Here is an 18,323-nt window from a genome sequence, read left to right on the forward strand (position 1 = left end):
GCCAGGAGACAACTGACATCGCAGCACGACATCCTGCCCCACGGTGACACGGAGAGGGTGGCCTGGTCCTGCCACACTGAAGTCAGCTTGGCCATGGAAAAGGACACAGAGACATGGAGAATGCATCGATGTTAATTTCGGGTACTGCAGGCCAGGGCTGAGCTTGGTGTGAGCGGGGCACGCTCCATGCCACAGGAGTTGCTTTGCCCTCGAGTGATCCAGAGACTCTGGTGAAACTGGAGCTGTCCTGGCAGAGCTCAAAGGAGAAGTTTTCCCAGCAGCAGGACCCTGCTCCAGAAAACAACCGCCACCCCAGCCAGCCCTGGTGAGAGCAAGAACTGTTTGAAGGGACCACTACAGGACAGGACTTAAGGGGTACCCAAGGCGAGGGATGTAAGGCTTAAATAGCCCAAGAGAAAGCAAAATCCACACAGGACTGAACTCTGGAGATGGCTTCCCCCACCCCACAGCAACTCCCTGCCCCACATCTGCCACCAGGAACCAGTGAAAGCCCCACCAGCCCTGCAGGATCCCTACCTGATCCCAGCCGGAGCATGTGGAGAGTCACCCAATACCTCAGGAAGTCCCTGAGGTTCACTGGGAGCCGCATCTTCATCCACACTGGAGAGGAGGGAGGGGAAGAGAGGCAGAAGAGGGTGAAGAGGTTTATAGCCACCCAGGAGAGGCTGGTGAAGAACGGTTGCACCTGGCCCAAAGAGGCTCTTCAATCCCCAAACCCCCTTCACAAGCAACTTGATGATGGAAGAAATCGGTGCTCCATGGCAGGATGGGACCATGTCTCTCTGTTGCAGCCCCTGCTCTGCCCCACTGCCCCTCTCCAGGAGTTATTGCAAATCCGTTACTGTAAATGGCAGGAAATATTCTAAATCCCCTGCAGAAGGAGAAGATGCTCACTGGATGGACACGAGCTGCCAGATGCAGCAGGCTGCCCAGTAAAGCACACCTTTACCCGGTTTGAGGTGCAGATTTACCGTCTGTGGGTGGGACTTGAGGCTCCACCCCCAGGCAATGAGCAGGAGTTCTGTATCCAGAGTCAGAAAATACAGCTGTAAGCAGGACCTGGGGAAAACACAGCAAAGTGAAAGCAACATCCTCCCTGTCCCCGCCTGGCTGGCACTTGCTGGAGGTGGCTTTTCCTGGAACTGTGCCTCTCCCAGCAGCCTGTGCTGGGAAACAGCACTGGGCGAGGTTTGGCACCTCAGGAGGTGTTTCCCATCACAGAAATGCCTGATGTCCTTGTGCATGGCCACTGTCACTGATGCAGTGAGCAAACCCTGACCAGATCCTGGTGAATTGTCCACCTGAGCCAGGGCCACTGGGTCCATCTGAGGGGGTGTGTGGGGGTCTCAGGACATTGGTCTGTTCTGGAGGAAAAGGTAGGAGCCCATCAGTCCCAGGACACACAAAAGGAGGAGAAGGAAGGGAAATGAAGCCATGAGCTGGTGGGGAGTGTGGGAGATTTGGACAAGATAGGCTGGGGATGCTTCTTGAAGGCCATCAAGGTTGAAGGACAGCCTGTGTGGATACGCTACTCCTGAGCTAAGAGGGCACCAAACGAAGAATGATTTCATCCTCAATTATGCTTGTGCTTTGCACTCCTGTGCTGGGTGAGCACAGGAGCTAAATTTACATGCAATCCTAAAGCAAAATCTTTCATAGACTTTAAACAAAACTAATTGTTGGGTTTGCACACACCTTCTAGAAGAGGGTGGCACAGGATGGCCCCTTATAGGAGTCCCTATACAGTTCAAGACAAATTGGAATACTTTGTGGATTAATCCACTATATACTGACAAAAATAATACTCACCTCCAAGTTTTAGAGGTAGAAAATCCAAATTTGGCTGAGGTAAAGTGTAGGACTATCAGTAAGACACAATCAGAGGGTTATATTTCCATAGGTCATTGCCCAAACTGCAGCTGGTCAATGCATGTGTACAGGAAAAAGCAATTTGGATATTGGAATATGCCTAGGGGACAGGGAGGGCACTGGTTGTGTGGAAAGGAAGCAAGAAAGGCCCTTCCCCCTGATGGATAGGAACCTGCATGGTAGGGGCCATGATTCCATACAGTACTATAACCAACAGTTGAGAAGGGAAGGGTCAGAACTTTCCTAAAATGGACAAAAACCCCCATTGCCATAGCAATAAGGCCTACCATAGATTCCATAGTCTGGCTAGATGGTTTCTTCCTTGGTTAGGAGTAAGGGAATAGAAAAGATAATGATAAACATTTCAGCTGCCATAGAAAACATTGAAACTCTGACCATAGGTGCAATATAGGCTTTGCAAATAGAAACAGCTTATCCAAAGCAGTTATGCAAAACCAAATGGCTCTAGATCTGTTATTGGCCCCTCGAGGAGGAGTGTGCACAATCATCAACACTGGCTGTTGTACATCTGTTAATCAAGAAGAACGAGTTGAGATGGATTTAGAGATAACCTGGGAAAACCCCCATATATTACATGAAGTAGCCCAAGATGGTTCTACTTTTGGATTTGAAGAAATATGGGCCAAACTTACCTCCTGGCTTCCTGATTTAAATTGGCTTAAGAAATAGTTTGTCCTTTTGATAGGACTGGGTATATTTATACCCCTAACTTGTATTCTAATTCAGTGTGCCTTTTGGTACTGCAAACATTCTGTGGGCAGTTATGAAGAATGGAAAAGAAACAAACTGAAACACGGCATAATCAGTGGCAAATATTGTAAAAGGACATTAGCAAAGGACAGAATATTATAGGCTGTGAAAGAATACACAGAGGGAAATGAAAAGCAGGGAATGAAGGAATGAAGGAGACCAATGAAAAGGACTGGGAATTCCTTAAAGGCCAAACTGATAATTTGTTCTAATCATGTAGATAAATGAGCATATTGTGTAAACTCATCAAGTATGATTGGTTTTAGTCATGTAGAGAGATGAGGACATTGTACTCACTGATCAACTATGCAATCTACCCATTAAGCCTATTAACATTTAACCACCTGATTATCAAACCGCTTCTTGGATCACAAGGAGTCAAGTCATTGATATCAAAAGAGTAATAAAAGAGGGTCAATCAGCAAACACCTGAGGAAAAGTGTTTTCTTCATCCCTTGGCCACCTGAGGACCCCTAAATCCCACCAGAAAGAACTATTACACATGCAACAAAAGCTATGATGTATATAAATGATGTTTAATGTTTATGTAGATTAGCTCTTGTAAGTTGTATTGAATATGCATGATTTTGTAACATAACTTCTCTAGCATCTCATTAATTTGTTGGGGCACTCGTGGTGGAGCGATCTCCAGTGCTGCCCAGCGCTGCAATGAAGAGTATCTGCTTAACAGTTACATCAGACTCTGACTGCTGAGTAAATTATCACACATGGATGGGACACGCCAGCCATGCCCAGTCCTTCTTCTGTCTTTCCTTGGGGACCTCAGAATGCTTCCCCAGCTGTCCCCAACCACCCAGCCCCACAGAGGGGCTGCCCATCCCCAACAGATGGGGTGCCAGGGGGCCTGGGATGCCAGGGGGCTCCAGGGTGCCATTCCCAGACCTGGGCAGCAGGACCAGGGTGAGTCCCATTGACCTGTTGGGTTGATAGGACCCAGCCCCAGGGGTGTCCAGAAAGGGCAGAAGGGCGCTGGGAAAGAGAAAAAGGGCCAGCAAACACACAAAATTGGTGCAGTTGGGGGATCACACCCCCAGATATCCTCTGTCTGTTAATTACATACCAGCAGCAGCATCATGGTGAGCTGGTCTGAGCATCAACACTGGCTCCGAGCAGTCGGGTGCCTGTGTTCAACTTTGTTCTTGCTTCCCGTAGCTCCAGCCCCTTTGTGAGCATCCCCCACCCCTTCCCATGGCCTGAAGGGCTCAGCCACCGCTGAACCCTGCTCATAGCACCTTCCCATCACATCCCACCCTATCACATCCCATTCAAACCTACCCAAATTCCATCCCATCCAAATCTATCCCACACCACCCCATCCCAACTGAACCCACCCCACCCCCCTCTTACCTGATCCCAGCAATGTGGCTCTGCTGACACACTGGGCCCTGAGCACCAGTCACAGTGATCAATAGTGCTAAATATCACTTCCCAAGAGTCCCAGGTTGGGATATTCTTCCTCTGCTCAGGAGTTTTCTCTTCTGCTGCCCCTAAAGCCCGTCTATTACAAAGGGGCTTTTGTGCACAGAGCCCAGTCCCTAAACCAGCCACGAGCTGCTACCGCCTTCACTGAGTGTCCAGCTCGGAGGGGCAGGAGGGAAACACACCTCAGGCTTGATCCCAACAGGATTGCACGGCGTGGAAGGATGTGGACAGAGGAGGTGTGTCCTGGGGACACAGGGTGCTGGCAGATTTGGGGCTCTCCAGAACCAATACAAGGGGATGCCTGAGTTGTGAGTACTGCTGGTCTCCCACCCACTGCCCCTGTGTTCACCCTGCAGGGAGCTGCCCCCAGGCTCCTGCTCCAACCCCTCTGCAAATCCCCTTCAGCAGCAGCCAGGAATCAGGACAAACTCCCCAGGAATCTCCACAGCCAGACACCATATTCACCTGCAAACCTTATTGTAGCCTGACCTGCTCTGCCTGGCCAGGATGGGTTGGGCCTGGGACGAGAGGGACATCTGCTCCTGCGGCACTGAGAAGAGGAGCACAGGCAGTGTCTGTAGAAGGGCACAGGCTCTGTGAGGCTACAGAGGGGTGGAAGGATGTGCAGAGGTGCTGTCCATGAGGAACAGCTCAGTTCCCTCTGTCTCCAGCCAAAGCCAGGGGTGGATGACCTCTCCATTGAATGAGGCTAGTGGGCAAAGTGAAGATACTGACGCCACTTGTCAGGATCAGTGAAAATCACCAGCCCCGATGGGCAGTCCAGACAGACACAGAATCTGCTGGGGACTAGGAACAGGGACAGGGGACTGCAAGGAGAGGTGGGTGACACAAACTGCTGTACACAGTGCCCCACCCCCAGATCCCTCCTTCAGGCCATATACCCCTTCCTCTTCACAGAGTCCCTGGCCACCCCAACCACGAATCACCTGCCATCTCCCACTTCACCTCTGCCTCCATCAGTGTCTTCCATCCATGAACCCCTCCTGGCCCAGCACACAGCACCAAAAAGTAAATCCCTGAGGGGTGTTGTGGAGGTTCTGCCATGCTCTTTCCTTTCTCACATTTCTCCCATCCTTGGACAGGACAAGCTTGAAATGAGCCATGTTGAGACCCAGGGCCATGACATCCTGGAGTCATGACCCTGGAGGGGCCAGAGCATCAGGGACAGAACTCAGTGCTGGGCAGGTTTCACCACCCTGGGGCCAGGATCTGCCCTGCACAGCAGGAGACAGGGCATCTCTTTCCTCCAAGAGATTCCATCTGGGTCCCCTCCATCCCTTCCTCCAAGTCACTGGTGAATATACAGAACGGGGCTGGACCTGCAATGAATAGGCATGTCCTGGGATGATGTAAGGTGACCACACAATTAAAGGGCTATAGAAACTACCCTGCTCCCTCCCTCTCTCCACCTCCCCCACTCCATGTCCCTCCCTCTCCACCTTTCCCTTCCAAGCAGCACGGTGCTAATAGTAGGTGATGAGGTAATTACTGCCCGATCAGTGACAATTGTGGTGGGTGGCTCTAATCCTGTAACAAGATAATCCTGACAGGGGCAAAGATCCCAACTAACCTTTTGATTGCACAAAGCAATTGAAAACTTTCTTCTGCAGTCCTAAAATTAGGGGTTTTCATCAATTTTGAGGAATTTATTGATTTTGGGCAGAGGCATAACAAAACCATCCTTTTTTTTAGGGTTTGAGTTTTGGTGGGGGTTTTCCCACAAAGGAAATGATTTTTTTTTTTTTTTTTCTGGGAAGGTTGAGACATCTTTTTGTGGAGGCACTAAAATAATAATTTCTTAAACATTTAGTTCTTCCTGAGGTGGACTTTGAGTTCAGATTGGGTTTGTCAGCCTCAAATAACTTCAAATGGAAATTTCAGGCATTGTCGTTATGGAGGAAAAAACAGTGAAAAGCAGACAGAAAAAGGGGAGAATAACAGAGGCATGAAGGGGGTGGGTGGAAGAAAGTGGAAGGGGAAATAAGATCCAAAAAAAGGAGAAGAAATGGGAAAATAGAAAGGGGGTGGAAGAAAAAAAAAGGGGGGGATAAAGGAGGGAAAGGATAAAGGAGGGAAAGGGAGAAAGTAAAAGTAACAAATGTGCAAAAAATAAAAGGGAGAGGAAAGGTTAAAATAAAGGGGGAAGGGGAGAAAAGTGGGATAAAGGTAAGGGGGGAAAACAAAGGGAAAATATGAAAAAGAGGGAAAAGGCAAAGTTGGAAAAGGTGTTTTTCTCCCCAATGGGTAGGGGCCGCCCCATCCTTCCTCACTCTTGGGGCCGGGTGGGTTCGGGTCCGCCCTCCCCACCCACGGCAGACGTGGAGGTACCGCGGAGCCCCACACTGAGCCAGTTGGGGATGCGCAGGGCTGGGGGGTGCTGAGCCCTGGCCATGGCCGTGCTGGAGCCGGCGCAGGTAGGGAGGAGCTGGGGGTGTCGGGCAGGGGGAACCCTCGGACCCTGCGCAGTCAGGAGGAGGGGGACTGGCTGCTGATGGTGGAGGTCAGACCTCAGGGCTGGGGGTTACTGCGGGGGGAATGTCAGGGGGCTGAGGTTTTCCTTCCTTTGCTTTTTATAAAAAAGAAACTTTTAAGCTTTGTGCCTGACTTCGACTTTGAAATTTTTGTTCTCGGGTTTCAATTTTAACTGTCACTTTAAAAAAATTTATTTATTCTGGCTTTACTTTTAAACCTGTTTTTTCCTTTAAAATTTTATTTCTTTAATTTCTTTTAAGGGTAGTTCTTAGGGTTTTTTTTTCTTATTTCAATTTTCTTTCTTTTTTAAATAATCATTATTTGGCTTCATAATTTTATTTTAGATATTTGGGGGTTTACTTTAGTTCTTTTTAATTTTTGTCTTTCCATTGGGAAATTTTAAATTCGCTTCTTTATTGGATTGTTTTGGGTATTTTAAATTTTGGTTATTTGCTTTTTATTTTGGTTCTTAGTTATGTTTTTTTCCCACCTTTTCCTTTCATCTTGGTTACTTTGGTTTTCATGGTTTAATTTTTCAATCGTTCCCCCCACCCGTGTGTTCCCAAGGCTCTCCAGGAGGTCACCATCACTGACACCACAGAGAAGCCACCAAGAAGCCCAGCAGACAGGATGTTGGTGATGATCACTCTGTCATCCTCCCCCATGTCCCCTGTGTTTCCCCGTGTTCCCCTGTCCCTCCAGTGTCCCCATGTCCATATGATCTCCCCCCAACCACCTGTTCTTCTGTGTGCCCCCCATGTCCCCCATACCCTTCCCATGTCCTCCATGTCTTCATATGTCTCCCTGTGCCCCTCCCATTACCCTGTGTCCCACCCATGTCTTCCCATCCCCTTGTGCCCCCCATGTTCCCCCCACCCGTGCGTGTCCTTTGTGCCTCGTCCCTGTCACGTGTTCTTTGTTTCCCCAGCGCCCCCGGTTTTCACACATGGGAGCAGCAGCTGCCCCAGCACTGGTAGGTCCTCAGTACCCAACATCCCCCAGACACCTGTTCAGGTGCTCCAAGCATCCCAGCGTGGGCAGGAGGATGCTCTGCTGGGAGGTGATCTGCTGGTCCTGCCTGGGAGCTGGGGCTCAGTGGCTCTTCTGGGCTCACACTGCCCTCTCCTGACACTTAGGGGTGGTGACTTCCCCAGGGCTCCTCCAGCACTGAGACCTCGAGTTGTGGAATCACAGCATGCACAGCGTTTGAAGGGACCTTTAAAGGCTACCAAATCCATCCTGTCTATGGGGAGCAGGGACACCTTTCACTCCATCAGGTTGCTCTGAGCTTCATCAACCTTGATCTTGAATGTCTTGAGGGATGGAGCCACCACCACCTCTGTGAGCCCTGTGTGAGGCCTGGGGAATTGAGCACCAACACAAGAGCTGCCCCCACCCTGCCCAGGGCCCACAGCACTTGGAGCATCACGTAAAGCTGTGACACAGACCCTCTGTGCCCAGGGCATGGCTGGGCTGGCACCCAGCCCCACGGCACCCTGTGACAGCAAGGGGATGGGACAGGGTCCTGGATGTCATGGTGTCAGGGATAGGAGATGGGATGGGTTGGGTTCGGGGAGCCACAGGGTGCCAGACGGCTGGGACCCCCCCAGGACAGGCATGTCTGAGGGTCTCGGGGTGCCCCAGGAGAAGGGGCCGAGAGTGGGACTGGGGTGGGGGGAAGAATTTTGGGGACGCAGGGGTGACCCCAGGCTGGAGGACACAGGCGAAGTCGGGCCGTGGGGGGGTCTGGGTCCTGAGGAGGGGTGGGGGGGCTGAGGGCCGGGCGGCCCCTTGGGGAGTCCCGGGCTGAGGGTCTGGGGGGCAGAGGGGCTGTGCCCGACCCCCACGCTGCTTTCGGCACTTTTGCTTCTGCCAACCTGCAGAGACAGGATCTGCCCGGTGTCCGGTGATGTCAGATGCGTTGGTGGGTGGGTGGTGGCAGAGCCAATCGCGGGGCTCGGGTGGTAACGGAGCCAATCGCGGGGCTCGGGTCGGGGCTGGCCCCGAGGTCTGTCCCGGCGCGGGGCTCGTTCGGCTCCTGTGGTCGGGGATCCGGAGCAGAGCGATGGGGCCGGGCCGGGCGCTGGGTCTGGGGCTGCTGCTGGGGCTCCTCGGCGGGGCAGCGTGTGGTGAGTGCGGGCGGGGAGCCTGACGACACCCTGCGTGCCAGAACCCCCCTGACCCCCTTTCCTGGGTTCCGGTGCTCCAATCCCCAGGCAGTGGGGCATCTCATGATCCACCTCCACCCCGGGGCACCAGGACCTCCCCAGGTTCACCTTTCCTGGGCCACGGGAACCCCTCTGGGATCAGGAAATCCCCAGTCCCCCTCTCTGCATCCCTAGGCTCCCACTGCACCTCGCCTGAGCATTGACCTTGTGGACCCCCCTTCCAGGGCACTGCTGGGCCCCCCTGCCATTGACACCAGGGACCCCATGTCTTCCCATCCCAGCAAACAGGACCCCCTCCTGGACACACCCGACTGCAACCAACATCCCCCCACCTGTCACATCCCCCCTGAAGCTGCCACCTACCCTGGGACCCCCAACCAGCCTCGCTGCCTAAACCTGGACCCCCACCCCCCCACCCCTCATCATACCCTGTATCCCCACAGAGCTCCACTCCCTGCGCTACTTCCACGTCGGGGTGTCAGAGACCAGCCCGGGGGTGCCCGAGTTTGTGTCCGTGGGGTACGTGGACGGGAACCTCATTTCGCGGTACGACAGCGAGACGAGGAGGACGGTGCCCCGGGCAGACTGGATGGCGGCCAACCTGGACCAGCTGTACTGGGACCAGCAGACCCAGGTTGGACAGAGCAATCAGAGAATTATCCGTGTAAACCTGGACACACTGCGGAGCCGCTACAACCAGAGCGGGAGTGAGTGTGGGCTGGGATGCAGCGCCATGGGACAGGAGGACTCACAAGACCCTCTTCCCCACAAGACCGTGCCCTTCCCCACAGTACTGCCCTGTGCCAACCCTTCCCTGCCTGGTGCCATTTTCTGAGGGCTCCCAGCCCAGATGTCCTGCAGCAGGAGGAGGACATGGCTGCCTGTCCCAACCCTACAGTCCTTGGGATCCCTTGTTGCAGAGCTGGAGAGGCTTCTGGGTGCCCCACCCAGGATACACCCTCCCCATCAGTGCCCACCACCCTATCCCAGGAGAGGCCACCACATCCCACCCATCACCGTCCCTGTGGCAGTGGAGACCCCCAGAACCAGAGGGGCTTCCACCCCATGTCCCAGCCCCTCACCATTCCTTTAGAACTTTGTAGCCCCCACCCCAAAGCCAGAGGGGCTCTCCCAACGCATCCCATCTCCAGTCCCTGCCCCCACAACTTTCAGAACCCTGTCCTATCCCCTTGCTGTCCCAGGGTTCTGTGGGGCTCAGTGCCAGCCCAGCCATACCCTGGGCTGAGAGGGTCTGTGTCAGAGCTGTACGTGATGTCCCGAGTGCTGTGGGCCCTGGGCAGGGTGGGAGCAGCTGTTGTGTCAGTGCCCAATTCTCTTGGGGCTCACACAGGGCTGGAGTGGGAGGTGCTGCCGGGGGGGCCTTACCCCACTGAAGGCCCAGGGCTGCAGCAGCCCCTCAGCCCCATCTCCCTGGTCGTGTTTCAGGGGCTCACACACTGCAGCACATGCACGGCTGTGACCTGATGGAGGATGGCAGCATTAGGGGGTATCAGCAAATCGCCTACGATGGGAGGGACTTCATTGCCTTTGACATGGACACGATGACGTTCACTGCGGCAGATGCAGCAGCACAAATCACCAAGAGGAAGTGGGAGGCAGACGGGACTGTCGCTGAGCACGTGAATCACTACTTGGAGAACACCTGCCCTGAGTGGCTGAGGAAATACGTGAGCTATGGGCAGGCTGTGCTGGAAAGGAAAGGTGAGGGGAGATGGGGACCCTGGGGAGGGGCCAGTGTGGATGTGTGTGCCAGCCCTCACTGCCACCCCCTCCCCAGAGCCCCCCACGGTCCGAGTGTCTAAGAGGGAGGCCTATGGGATCCTGATCTTGTTCTGCCGCACTTATGGCTTCTACCCACGGCCCATCACCATCAGCTGGCTGAAGGACGGTGAGGTCAGGGACCGGGAGACCCAGTGGGGCAGCATCGTGCCCAACAGCGACGGCACCTACTACACCTGGGTGTCCATCGAGGCCCCTCCTGGGGAGCAGGACAAGTACCGGTGCCGTGTGGAGCACGCCAGCCTGGGCGAGCCGGGGGTCTTTACAATGGGTGAGTCTGGTGGCCTTGGGCACACAGAAGGGTTCCCCTCCTCACCGCCCTTCTCATCCCCAGAGCCAGAGTCCAACTCATCGACCATGTTACTGGGGATGCTTCTTGCCCTCGGTATCTTTGTTGTCATCGCCATCATTTGATTCCTCATCTGCAAGTATAATGCAGGTAAATCCCCAGAGTGTGGGAGGAAGACAGTGCCCAGGGGGCTGGCAGGGGCTGTAGGCATGGGCTTCAGCGCTCTGAGGAGCTCCTGAGCCTGATGGTGAAGCACGGCAGATGATGATTCCTCTTTCTCTCTGCAGGGATGAAGGGCTATGGCAAGGCACCAAGTGAGTACTGGGGTCAGGTCTGGCTCCAGCCACTGCCCAGTGCCGGGGCGGTCTCGTGACTCTGGTTTCTGGCTGCTCACAACGTTTCCCCATCCCCTTTTTCCCTTGTCACCAGTCCCCAGGCTGGGGGAGGGGAGCACTCAGACTCCCAGAGCAGAGGGTTGGGGACAAGGAGGCTCCCCTGGGTGACACTGTCACTTCCTCCTGTCCCTTCAGTGATCCCCACATAACTGATCCACGATGGTTGGGGAGCTGGATGTGTTCCCCGATGCCCAGGTGCTGGAGGCAGCTGGAGCTGATCACACTGTGCCTGCCCACACTGCTGCGCTGGTGGCTCTGCTGGCTGTGGGAAATGCCTTGTTTCCCATGCTTTGGTAATTGCAGAATCCCATTTTTAGCATTGTTTTAATTTTGAAAGTGAATTCTTCTGCATGTGCACAAGCAATAAATGGTCCCAACCCTCTGGTGAGCTGTGCCTCCTCTCCTGGTTACTGGTCTGCTCTCGCAGCCTTGAGTCAAGGGCTGTGCTGGTTTTCCCTTGACTAAAGCTGGGTTTCTTCCCAGCAGCCCAGTGTGGTGTCATGTTTAGGACTGAGTTTGGTCTGAAGGTGGAGTTCATTTTCCCCCAGCAGCCCTGGCCATGCTGTGCATTGGGAGTGAGCAGGGTGTTGGTACCAGCCCAGGGATTTGGTTGCTGGAGAGTGGGGCTGGCCCAGCATCCAGGCTGTCTCTCCAGCATCCCCCTTTCTGGTAGGCTGTGGGTGGGCAAGACCTTGGGAGGGGACAGGACAGCTGACCCCAAAAACCAAAGTGATATTCCAAACCATGTGGTGTCTGCTCAGCCATAAAAGCTGAGAGGAAGGAGGAAAATGGGACCTTCATTATTTATGACTTTTGTCTTCTGGAGCCACTGTTGTGACTATTGAAGCCTGGCTTTCCTGTGGTTTGGATTTGCGAGGCAAAGTTTGGGGGGCAACCACAGGGGTGGCTTCTGCAAGAAGCTCCTAGAAGCTTCCTTCAGGTCTGATAGAGCCAATACCAGCCATCTCAAGGACAGACCCACCGCTGATCAACACCAAGCCAGTCAGTGACTGTGGTAGTGCTTCTGTGATAACGTATTTAAGGAAAAATCCAGCAAGTGTCAGCTTTTTGCTGCCAGAAAAATGAGTGAGAAGGTGTGAGAAACTTTGCAGCCACCAAGGTCAACGAGGAGGGGCAGGAGGTGGTCCAGATGAGAGATTCCCTTGCAACCCCTGGAGAAGACCATAGCCGGGCAGGTTGTCCCTCTACAGCCCATGGAAGATGATGGGGAGCAGAGATCCCATGTGCAGCCCATGGAGGACCCCACGCTGGAGCAGTTGGAGACACCTGAACAATGCTGTGGAAAGCCCATGTTGGAGCAAGCTCCTGGCAGGACCTGCAGCCCATGGACAGAGTCACGCACCAGAGCAGGTTTGCTGGGGGACTTGTGACTCCGTGGGGAACCAGGCTGGAGCAGTCTCATGCTGAAGGTCTGTACCCCATGGAAGTGACCCACGCTGGGGCAGCTGGGGAAGTGCTGAAGCCCTGTGGGAAAGGATTCACGTTGAAGTTCAAGGAGGACTGTCTCTTGTGAGAGGGACCTCATGCTGGGGCAGGGGAAGTATGTGGAGGAAGCAGCAGAGACAACGCATTATGAACTGACCACAACCCCCCATTCCCTGTTCCTCCCACCCGCCTGTGTTACTCAGCGGGAGGAAGGAGAGAAATCATGAATAAAGTTGAGCCTGGGGAGAAGGGAAGTGTGAGGAGAGGGGTGTTAAGGTTTGGTTTTATTTCTCATTATCCTGCTCTGTTTTGATTGGGTTAATAAATTAGATGCATTTTATCCCGTGCTCAGTCTGTTTTACTCATGATGCTAATTGCAGAACGATCTCTCCCTGACCTTATCGCAACCCATAAGACTCTCAATATGTATTTTCTCTTCCCTGTCCTGCTTAGGAGAGTGGTAGAGTGGCATTATGAGCATTGAGAAGATCCTCCTCAGTCCTCTTCTCTGGGCTAAACAGCCCCAAATCCCTCAGCTTCTCTCTGTCAGAGATGTTCTGGTCCCCTCAGCATCTCCATAGCCCTTTGTTGTCCTCTCTCCAGGAGTTCCCTGTCCTTCCTGCCCCACGGAGCCCAGCACTGCCCACACTATTCCCAATGAGGCCTCCCCAAGATAGAGCAGAGGGGCAGGAAAACCTCCCTGACTTCTCTTGATACCCCCCAGGATGTCATTGGCTTTCTAGGCCACGAGGACATGTTGCTGGTCATGGTCAGCTTGGTGCCCACCAGCACTCCCAGGGCTTTTCCCCAGAGCTGCTTCCCAGCAGGTCACCCCTAACTGTCCTGGTGCTGGGGGGTATAACTCCCTGTGTGCAGGACTCTGCACTTGTCCTCCTTGAATTCAGTAAGATCAGTCCCTGCCCAGCTCTCCAGCCTTTCCAGAGCTTGCTGGATGGCAGCACAGACTCCAGGCATGTCAGGCACTCCCCCCAGTTCGGTGTCACTCCATCCTTTCATCCAGTATGGGCCTGAGAGACTGAGAGATGTTCACAGAGAGAACAGTGAAGCTTTGTAACAGGCTACCCAGGGAGGTGGTGGAATCATCATCCCTTGGGCTGTTCAAAAAACAGGTAGATATGGTGCTTCAGGGGAAGGTTTAGAGGTTACAAGTGTGTAGGGCTGAAGGTTGGACTTGATGATCTTGAATATCTTTTCCAACTTTGATGATTCTATGAAACTAAGAGGCTTTGTAGCCTCTAGAGTAGAACTTAGATGTTCCCCTCCATCAGGTTCCCAATGCCTGGGCCAAGCCCAGTGGTCCCCAAACCCCAGAGCCTTCCATCCCAGTGGGATGCTGGCGTCCCTGCAGCCACCCCAGGGCTGGGGACTGACCAACCACTCCTGTCCTTTATCTTATGACCCAGAACTCTAAAGCCACATGAACTTGAGCACAAAGTATTCCTCACCCACACAAGTGGCCCAAAAACTCAACCAGAATCAACTTTCCACCTTGCCCATTCCCCTCCTGGACCCACGACAGGGTCCCATACTGGGACCAGTGGTGTTTAATACCTTCATCAATGACATCAACAGTGGGACCGAATGCACCCTCAGCAAGTTTGCAGATGACACCAAGCTGAGCGGAAGGGCAACACACCAGAGAGATGGGATGTTATCCAGAGGGACCTGGACAAGCTGGAGAGATGGGCTCATGCAAACCCCATGCAGTTCAACAAGGTCCTCCACTTGGGTCAGGACAGACCTCACTACCAATACAGGCTGGGGGGTGATGTGATAGAGCAGCCCTGTGGAAAAGGACTTGGGGTGCATGACCCAGTGATGTGCCAGTCCCATCCTGGCTGCATCACCAGAAGTGTGGCCAGCAGCTCGAGAGAGGTGATTCTCCCCCTCTGCTCTGCTGAGACCCCACCTGCAGTGCTGCATCCAGCTCTGGAGCCCTCAGCACAAGAAGGACACGGACCTCTTGGAGCAGGTCCAGAGGAGGCCACAAGGATGATCAGAGGGCTGGAGCACTTCTCTTGCAAAGGCAGCTGAGAGGGTTGGGGCTGTTCAACCTGGAGAAGCAAAGGCTCAGGGGAGACCTCAGAGCACCTTCCAGTCCCTGGAGGGACCTACAGGCAAGCTGGGAAGGACTGTTCCCAAGGGCAGGGAGCGATAGGATGAGGGGTGGTGGATTTAAATTAGAGCAGGGCAGGTTTAAGTGAGACATGAGGAAGAAGTTCTGCCCTCTGAGAATGGTGGGACACTGGGCCAGGCTCCCCAGAGAGGTGGTGGAGGCTCCATCCCTGGAGGCATTCGAGGTCAGGCTTGATGAAGCTCTGAGCAACTTGATCTAGTGAAAGGTGTCCATGGTCACTGGGACACACACACACAGGACACACGACATGGCATGACATGGACTTGATGGCCTTCAAAGGTGCCTTCCATACCAGAGCATTCTGTGATTTCACAACTCGAGTCTCAGAGCTGAAGGAGCCCTGGGGACGTCTCTACCCCCAATTGTCAGGAGAGGGCAGTGTGAGCCCAGAAGAGTCGCTGAGCCCCAGCTCTCAGGCAAGACCTTCAGCTCGCCTGCCAGAAGAGCATCCTCCTGCCCAGGCTGAGATGCTTGGAGCACCTGAACAGGTGTCTGAGGGACGTTGGGTGCTGAGGACCTACAATGGTGGGAGGAATGCAATTCCTAATGTGTCACTACCTCTTCGGGAAAACCTCCAGGAGATGAAGACACCTGGTTTGGAAACATTTTGGTGCATTTTCTGGGTGGATTACTGACCTGTTGTAGACATTAAAAGTTATCATGGTTTATGGGACACTCTCCACTACCCCAGGGTACCCAAAGCCCCATCCAACCTGGCCTTGAACCCTGACAGGGATACAGGGCAGCCCCAGCTTCTCTGAGAACCCTGTGCCAGGGCCTGCCCACTCCCAGTGAAGGATTTCTGCCTCCCAGCTCCTCTCCAGCTGCCCACCTGCAGCTGAAGGCCATTCCCCTGGGCCTCTCCCTCCCTGCCCTTGTCACCAGCCCCTCTCCAGCATTCCTGGAGCCTCTTGAAGGACTGGAGGTCTCCCAAGTCAGAGGTCTCCAGAAGCAGCCTTCTCTTCTCCAGGCTGAGCCAGCCCAGCTCTCCCAGCCTGGCTCCAGAGCAGAGGGGCTCCAACTCTGGGATCATCTCTGTGGCCTCCTCAGGGCTCACTCCAATAGTTCCGTGCCCTTCTTGTCCTGGGGACCCCGAGCTGGATGCAGTGCTGCCAGAGAGTCTCCCCAGAGCAGAGCAGAGGGTCAGAATCCCCCACCTCGACCCAGTGGTCTAGCTGCAGGGGATGCAGCCCAGGATACAGTGGGCTTCCTAAGCTGCCAGCACACACAGACAGGTCAGCTTGAGCTTCTCATCAACCAATACCCAAACCCTTCTCCTCAGGCTGCTCTCAGCCCCTGCACAGCCTCTTGTTGTGCTGGGGTTGCTCTGACCCATGTGTAGCATCTCCAAGCAGCTCCAGTTTCCCCTTGTAAATGTCATCTGCCATCTCCAGTGTGTGACAGCCACGGATATGTCACTCAGTGTCACCAGCCATCGCCTCCAATGTCACTAGACACCGAGGAGTCCAGAATCTTAACAGTCACAGCATGGCCAAGAGGGTTTGAGCAAACAACACTCCAGGTGTGCAGAGCAACCATCCTGGCCACAATGTGGTTGGTGATGCCTGCTTTTGGAATGCCTGCTGGAAGATGAACCCATTGTTACCACATGACACAGAGGAGATCCTGTCTGATGACAGAGATGCTGCGAGAGGTTCAGCTCTGACCCACGCTCTAACATCTTTATAGAGGCTCCAGAGGGGCATGCCTTGGCAAAAGCAGGTGGAACATTGACACTCTGGTAGGACCATTATCACAGAAGTAATTATAATAACAATAAAGAGAGGACAGCAAGCTCAAACTGCTCTGGAAGACACCTGGAGCACCCTGGAGAAAGAAGCAGGAACTTTACCACTGCTGGAAACATGTCGGTGCCATCGCGCTCCGGATCGCGTCCTGGAGCTCCTGGTTCCTCATGCTGTAGATGAGGGGGTTCACTGCTGGAGGCACCACCGAGTACAGAACAGTCACCGCCAGGTCCAGGGGTGGGGAGGAGATGGAGGGGGGCTTCAGGTAGGCAAACACGGCTGTGCTGATGAACAGGGAGACCACAGCCAGGTGAGGGAGGCAGGTGGAAAAGGCTTTGTGCCGTCCCTGCTGCGAGGGGATCCTCAGCACGGCCCTGAAGATCTGCACATAGGACACCACGATGAACACAAAACACCACAAGTTCACAGAGACGCTGACTGCAAGAAGCCAAACTTCCCTGAGGTAGGTGCCTGAGCAGGAGAGCTTGAGCATCTGGGGGATTTCACAGAAGAACTGGCCCAGGGCGTTGCCTTGGCAGAGCGGCAGAGCGAACGTGTTGGCAGCGTGCAGCAGAGCAGTGACAAACCCACCGCCCCAGGCAGCTGCTGCCATGTGGACACAAACTCTGCTGCCCAGGAGGGTCCCGTAGTGCAGGGGTCTGCAGATGGCCACGTAGCGGTCGTAGGCCATGATGGTGAGAAGAAAATACTCCCCTAACATAAAGAAGGGAAGGAAAAAGAGTTGGGCAGCACAACCTGCATAGGAGATGGCCCTCACATCCCACAGGGAATTGAATATGGATTTGGGGAGGGTGGTGGAGATGGCACCCAGGTCGAGGAGGGAGAGGTTGAGGAGGAAGAAGTACATGGGGGTGTGGAGGTGGTGGTCACAGGCTATGGCAGTGATGATGAGGCTGTTGCCCAGGAGAGCAGCCAGGTAGATGCCCAGGAAGAGGCAGAAGTGCAGGAGCTGCAGCTCCCGTGTGTCTGCAAAGGCCAGGAGGAGGAACTGGCTGATGGAGCTGCTGTTGCACATTTTTTCCACATGCACATGGGGACCTGTGCAAGGAAGAAAATAGAGTTACAAGTCACAGCAGACTTCTCAGAGGACAGCCTCTCCCAGTTCCCATGGGATCCTCCCAAAATGCCCCTCTCTTTTCAAGAGGCGTCTCCTCTGCCAGGTGCTGGTTGAGGGTGTTACCAGGAGTGATGCACAGAGGGCGCCTAGATCCCCTGCACAGAGGTGGGGCTGCTGCAGGCTCTGGAGAAGCCAGTCCTGCCCTGCATCAGTAGGTCGATAGGAACATGGGGGGATCTCAGGTCAAACCCACTCGAGGTATCAACGAGCTTTTCAGCACTGTTCTCCCAGTTTGATGGGTGGCAGAGCAGGGCTGGGGGGGCAGATTTTGGTTTCTTCAGTTCAAGTTGCCCCACCGAGCTGAGGACTGCTTCTAAGGCAGAAAGCCCTGGCATGTCCACTGCACTCCAAGTGAAATCTTGTGCATCACGTGATGCAGGGGACTGTCCTTTGATGCAGTGTCAGGACAGCCAGACTGTCCATCACTCCTTGTCCCAGCTGCCCTGCACTGGCACCTCTCTGAGATGAGGGGCATCCAGACATTCCTCTAAGAAGAAACTGGACACTACTGAGGGCAGAGGGAGCTGGTTTCCGAGCTCACACCTCTAAACCCCTCACCTGCCTGGTGGTGGGTTTATGAGGGT

At 54.2% G+C, this 18,323-nt stretch overlaps 2 protein-coding genes across 2 annotated transcripts in view; one reads left to right on the forward strand and one right to left on the reverse strand.

Annotated features, from left to right (window-relative positions):
• Nucleotides 1–8,650: 8,650 nt before the first annotated feature.
• LOC311202958 (class I histocompatibility antigen, F10 alpha chain-like) overlaps nucleotides 8,651–18,323 on the forward strand; it is a gene marked incomplete at its 3' end in the record, with an annotated part of 174,225 nt that continues 164,552 nt past the window's right edge. The window contains exons 1-4 of the mRNA XM_084277600.1: nucleotides 8,651–8,726; nucleotides 9,209–9,472; nucleotides 10,212–10,487; nucleotides 10,564–10,836. Of these exons, the coding sequence (XP_084133726.1) occupies nucleotides 8,663–8,726; nucleotides 9,209–9,472; nucleotides 10,212–10,487; nucleotides 10,564–10,836 (877 nt within the window). The 5' untranslated portion in view covers nucleotides 8,651–8,662. The remainder of the gene's footprint in view (nucleotides 8,727–9,208; nucleotides 9,473–10,211; nucleotides 10,488–10,563; nucleotides 10,837–18,323) is intronic.
• Nucleotides 16,702–17,637, reverse strand: LOC311202888 (olfactory receptor 14C36-like; the record flags this gene model as incomplete). Its single annotated transcript, XM_084277535.1, has 1 exon — nucleotides 16,702–17,637. The coding sequence occupies one exon, from the start codon at nucleotides 17,635–17,637 to the stop codon at nucleotides 16,702–16,704; it is 936 nt and encodes a 311-aa protein (XP_084133661.1).

This window comes from Gallinula chloropus, assembly GCF_964237585.1.
Source record: "Gallinula chloropus genome assembly, chromosome: 32".
Classification (NCBI taxonomy): Eukaryota; Metazoa; Chordata; class Aves; order Gruiformes; family Rallidae; genus Gallinula; species Gallinula chloropus.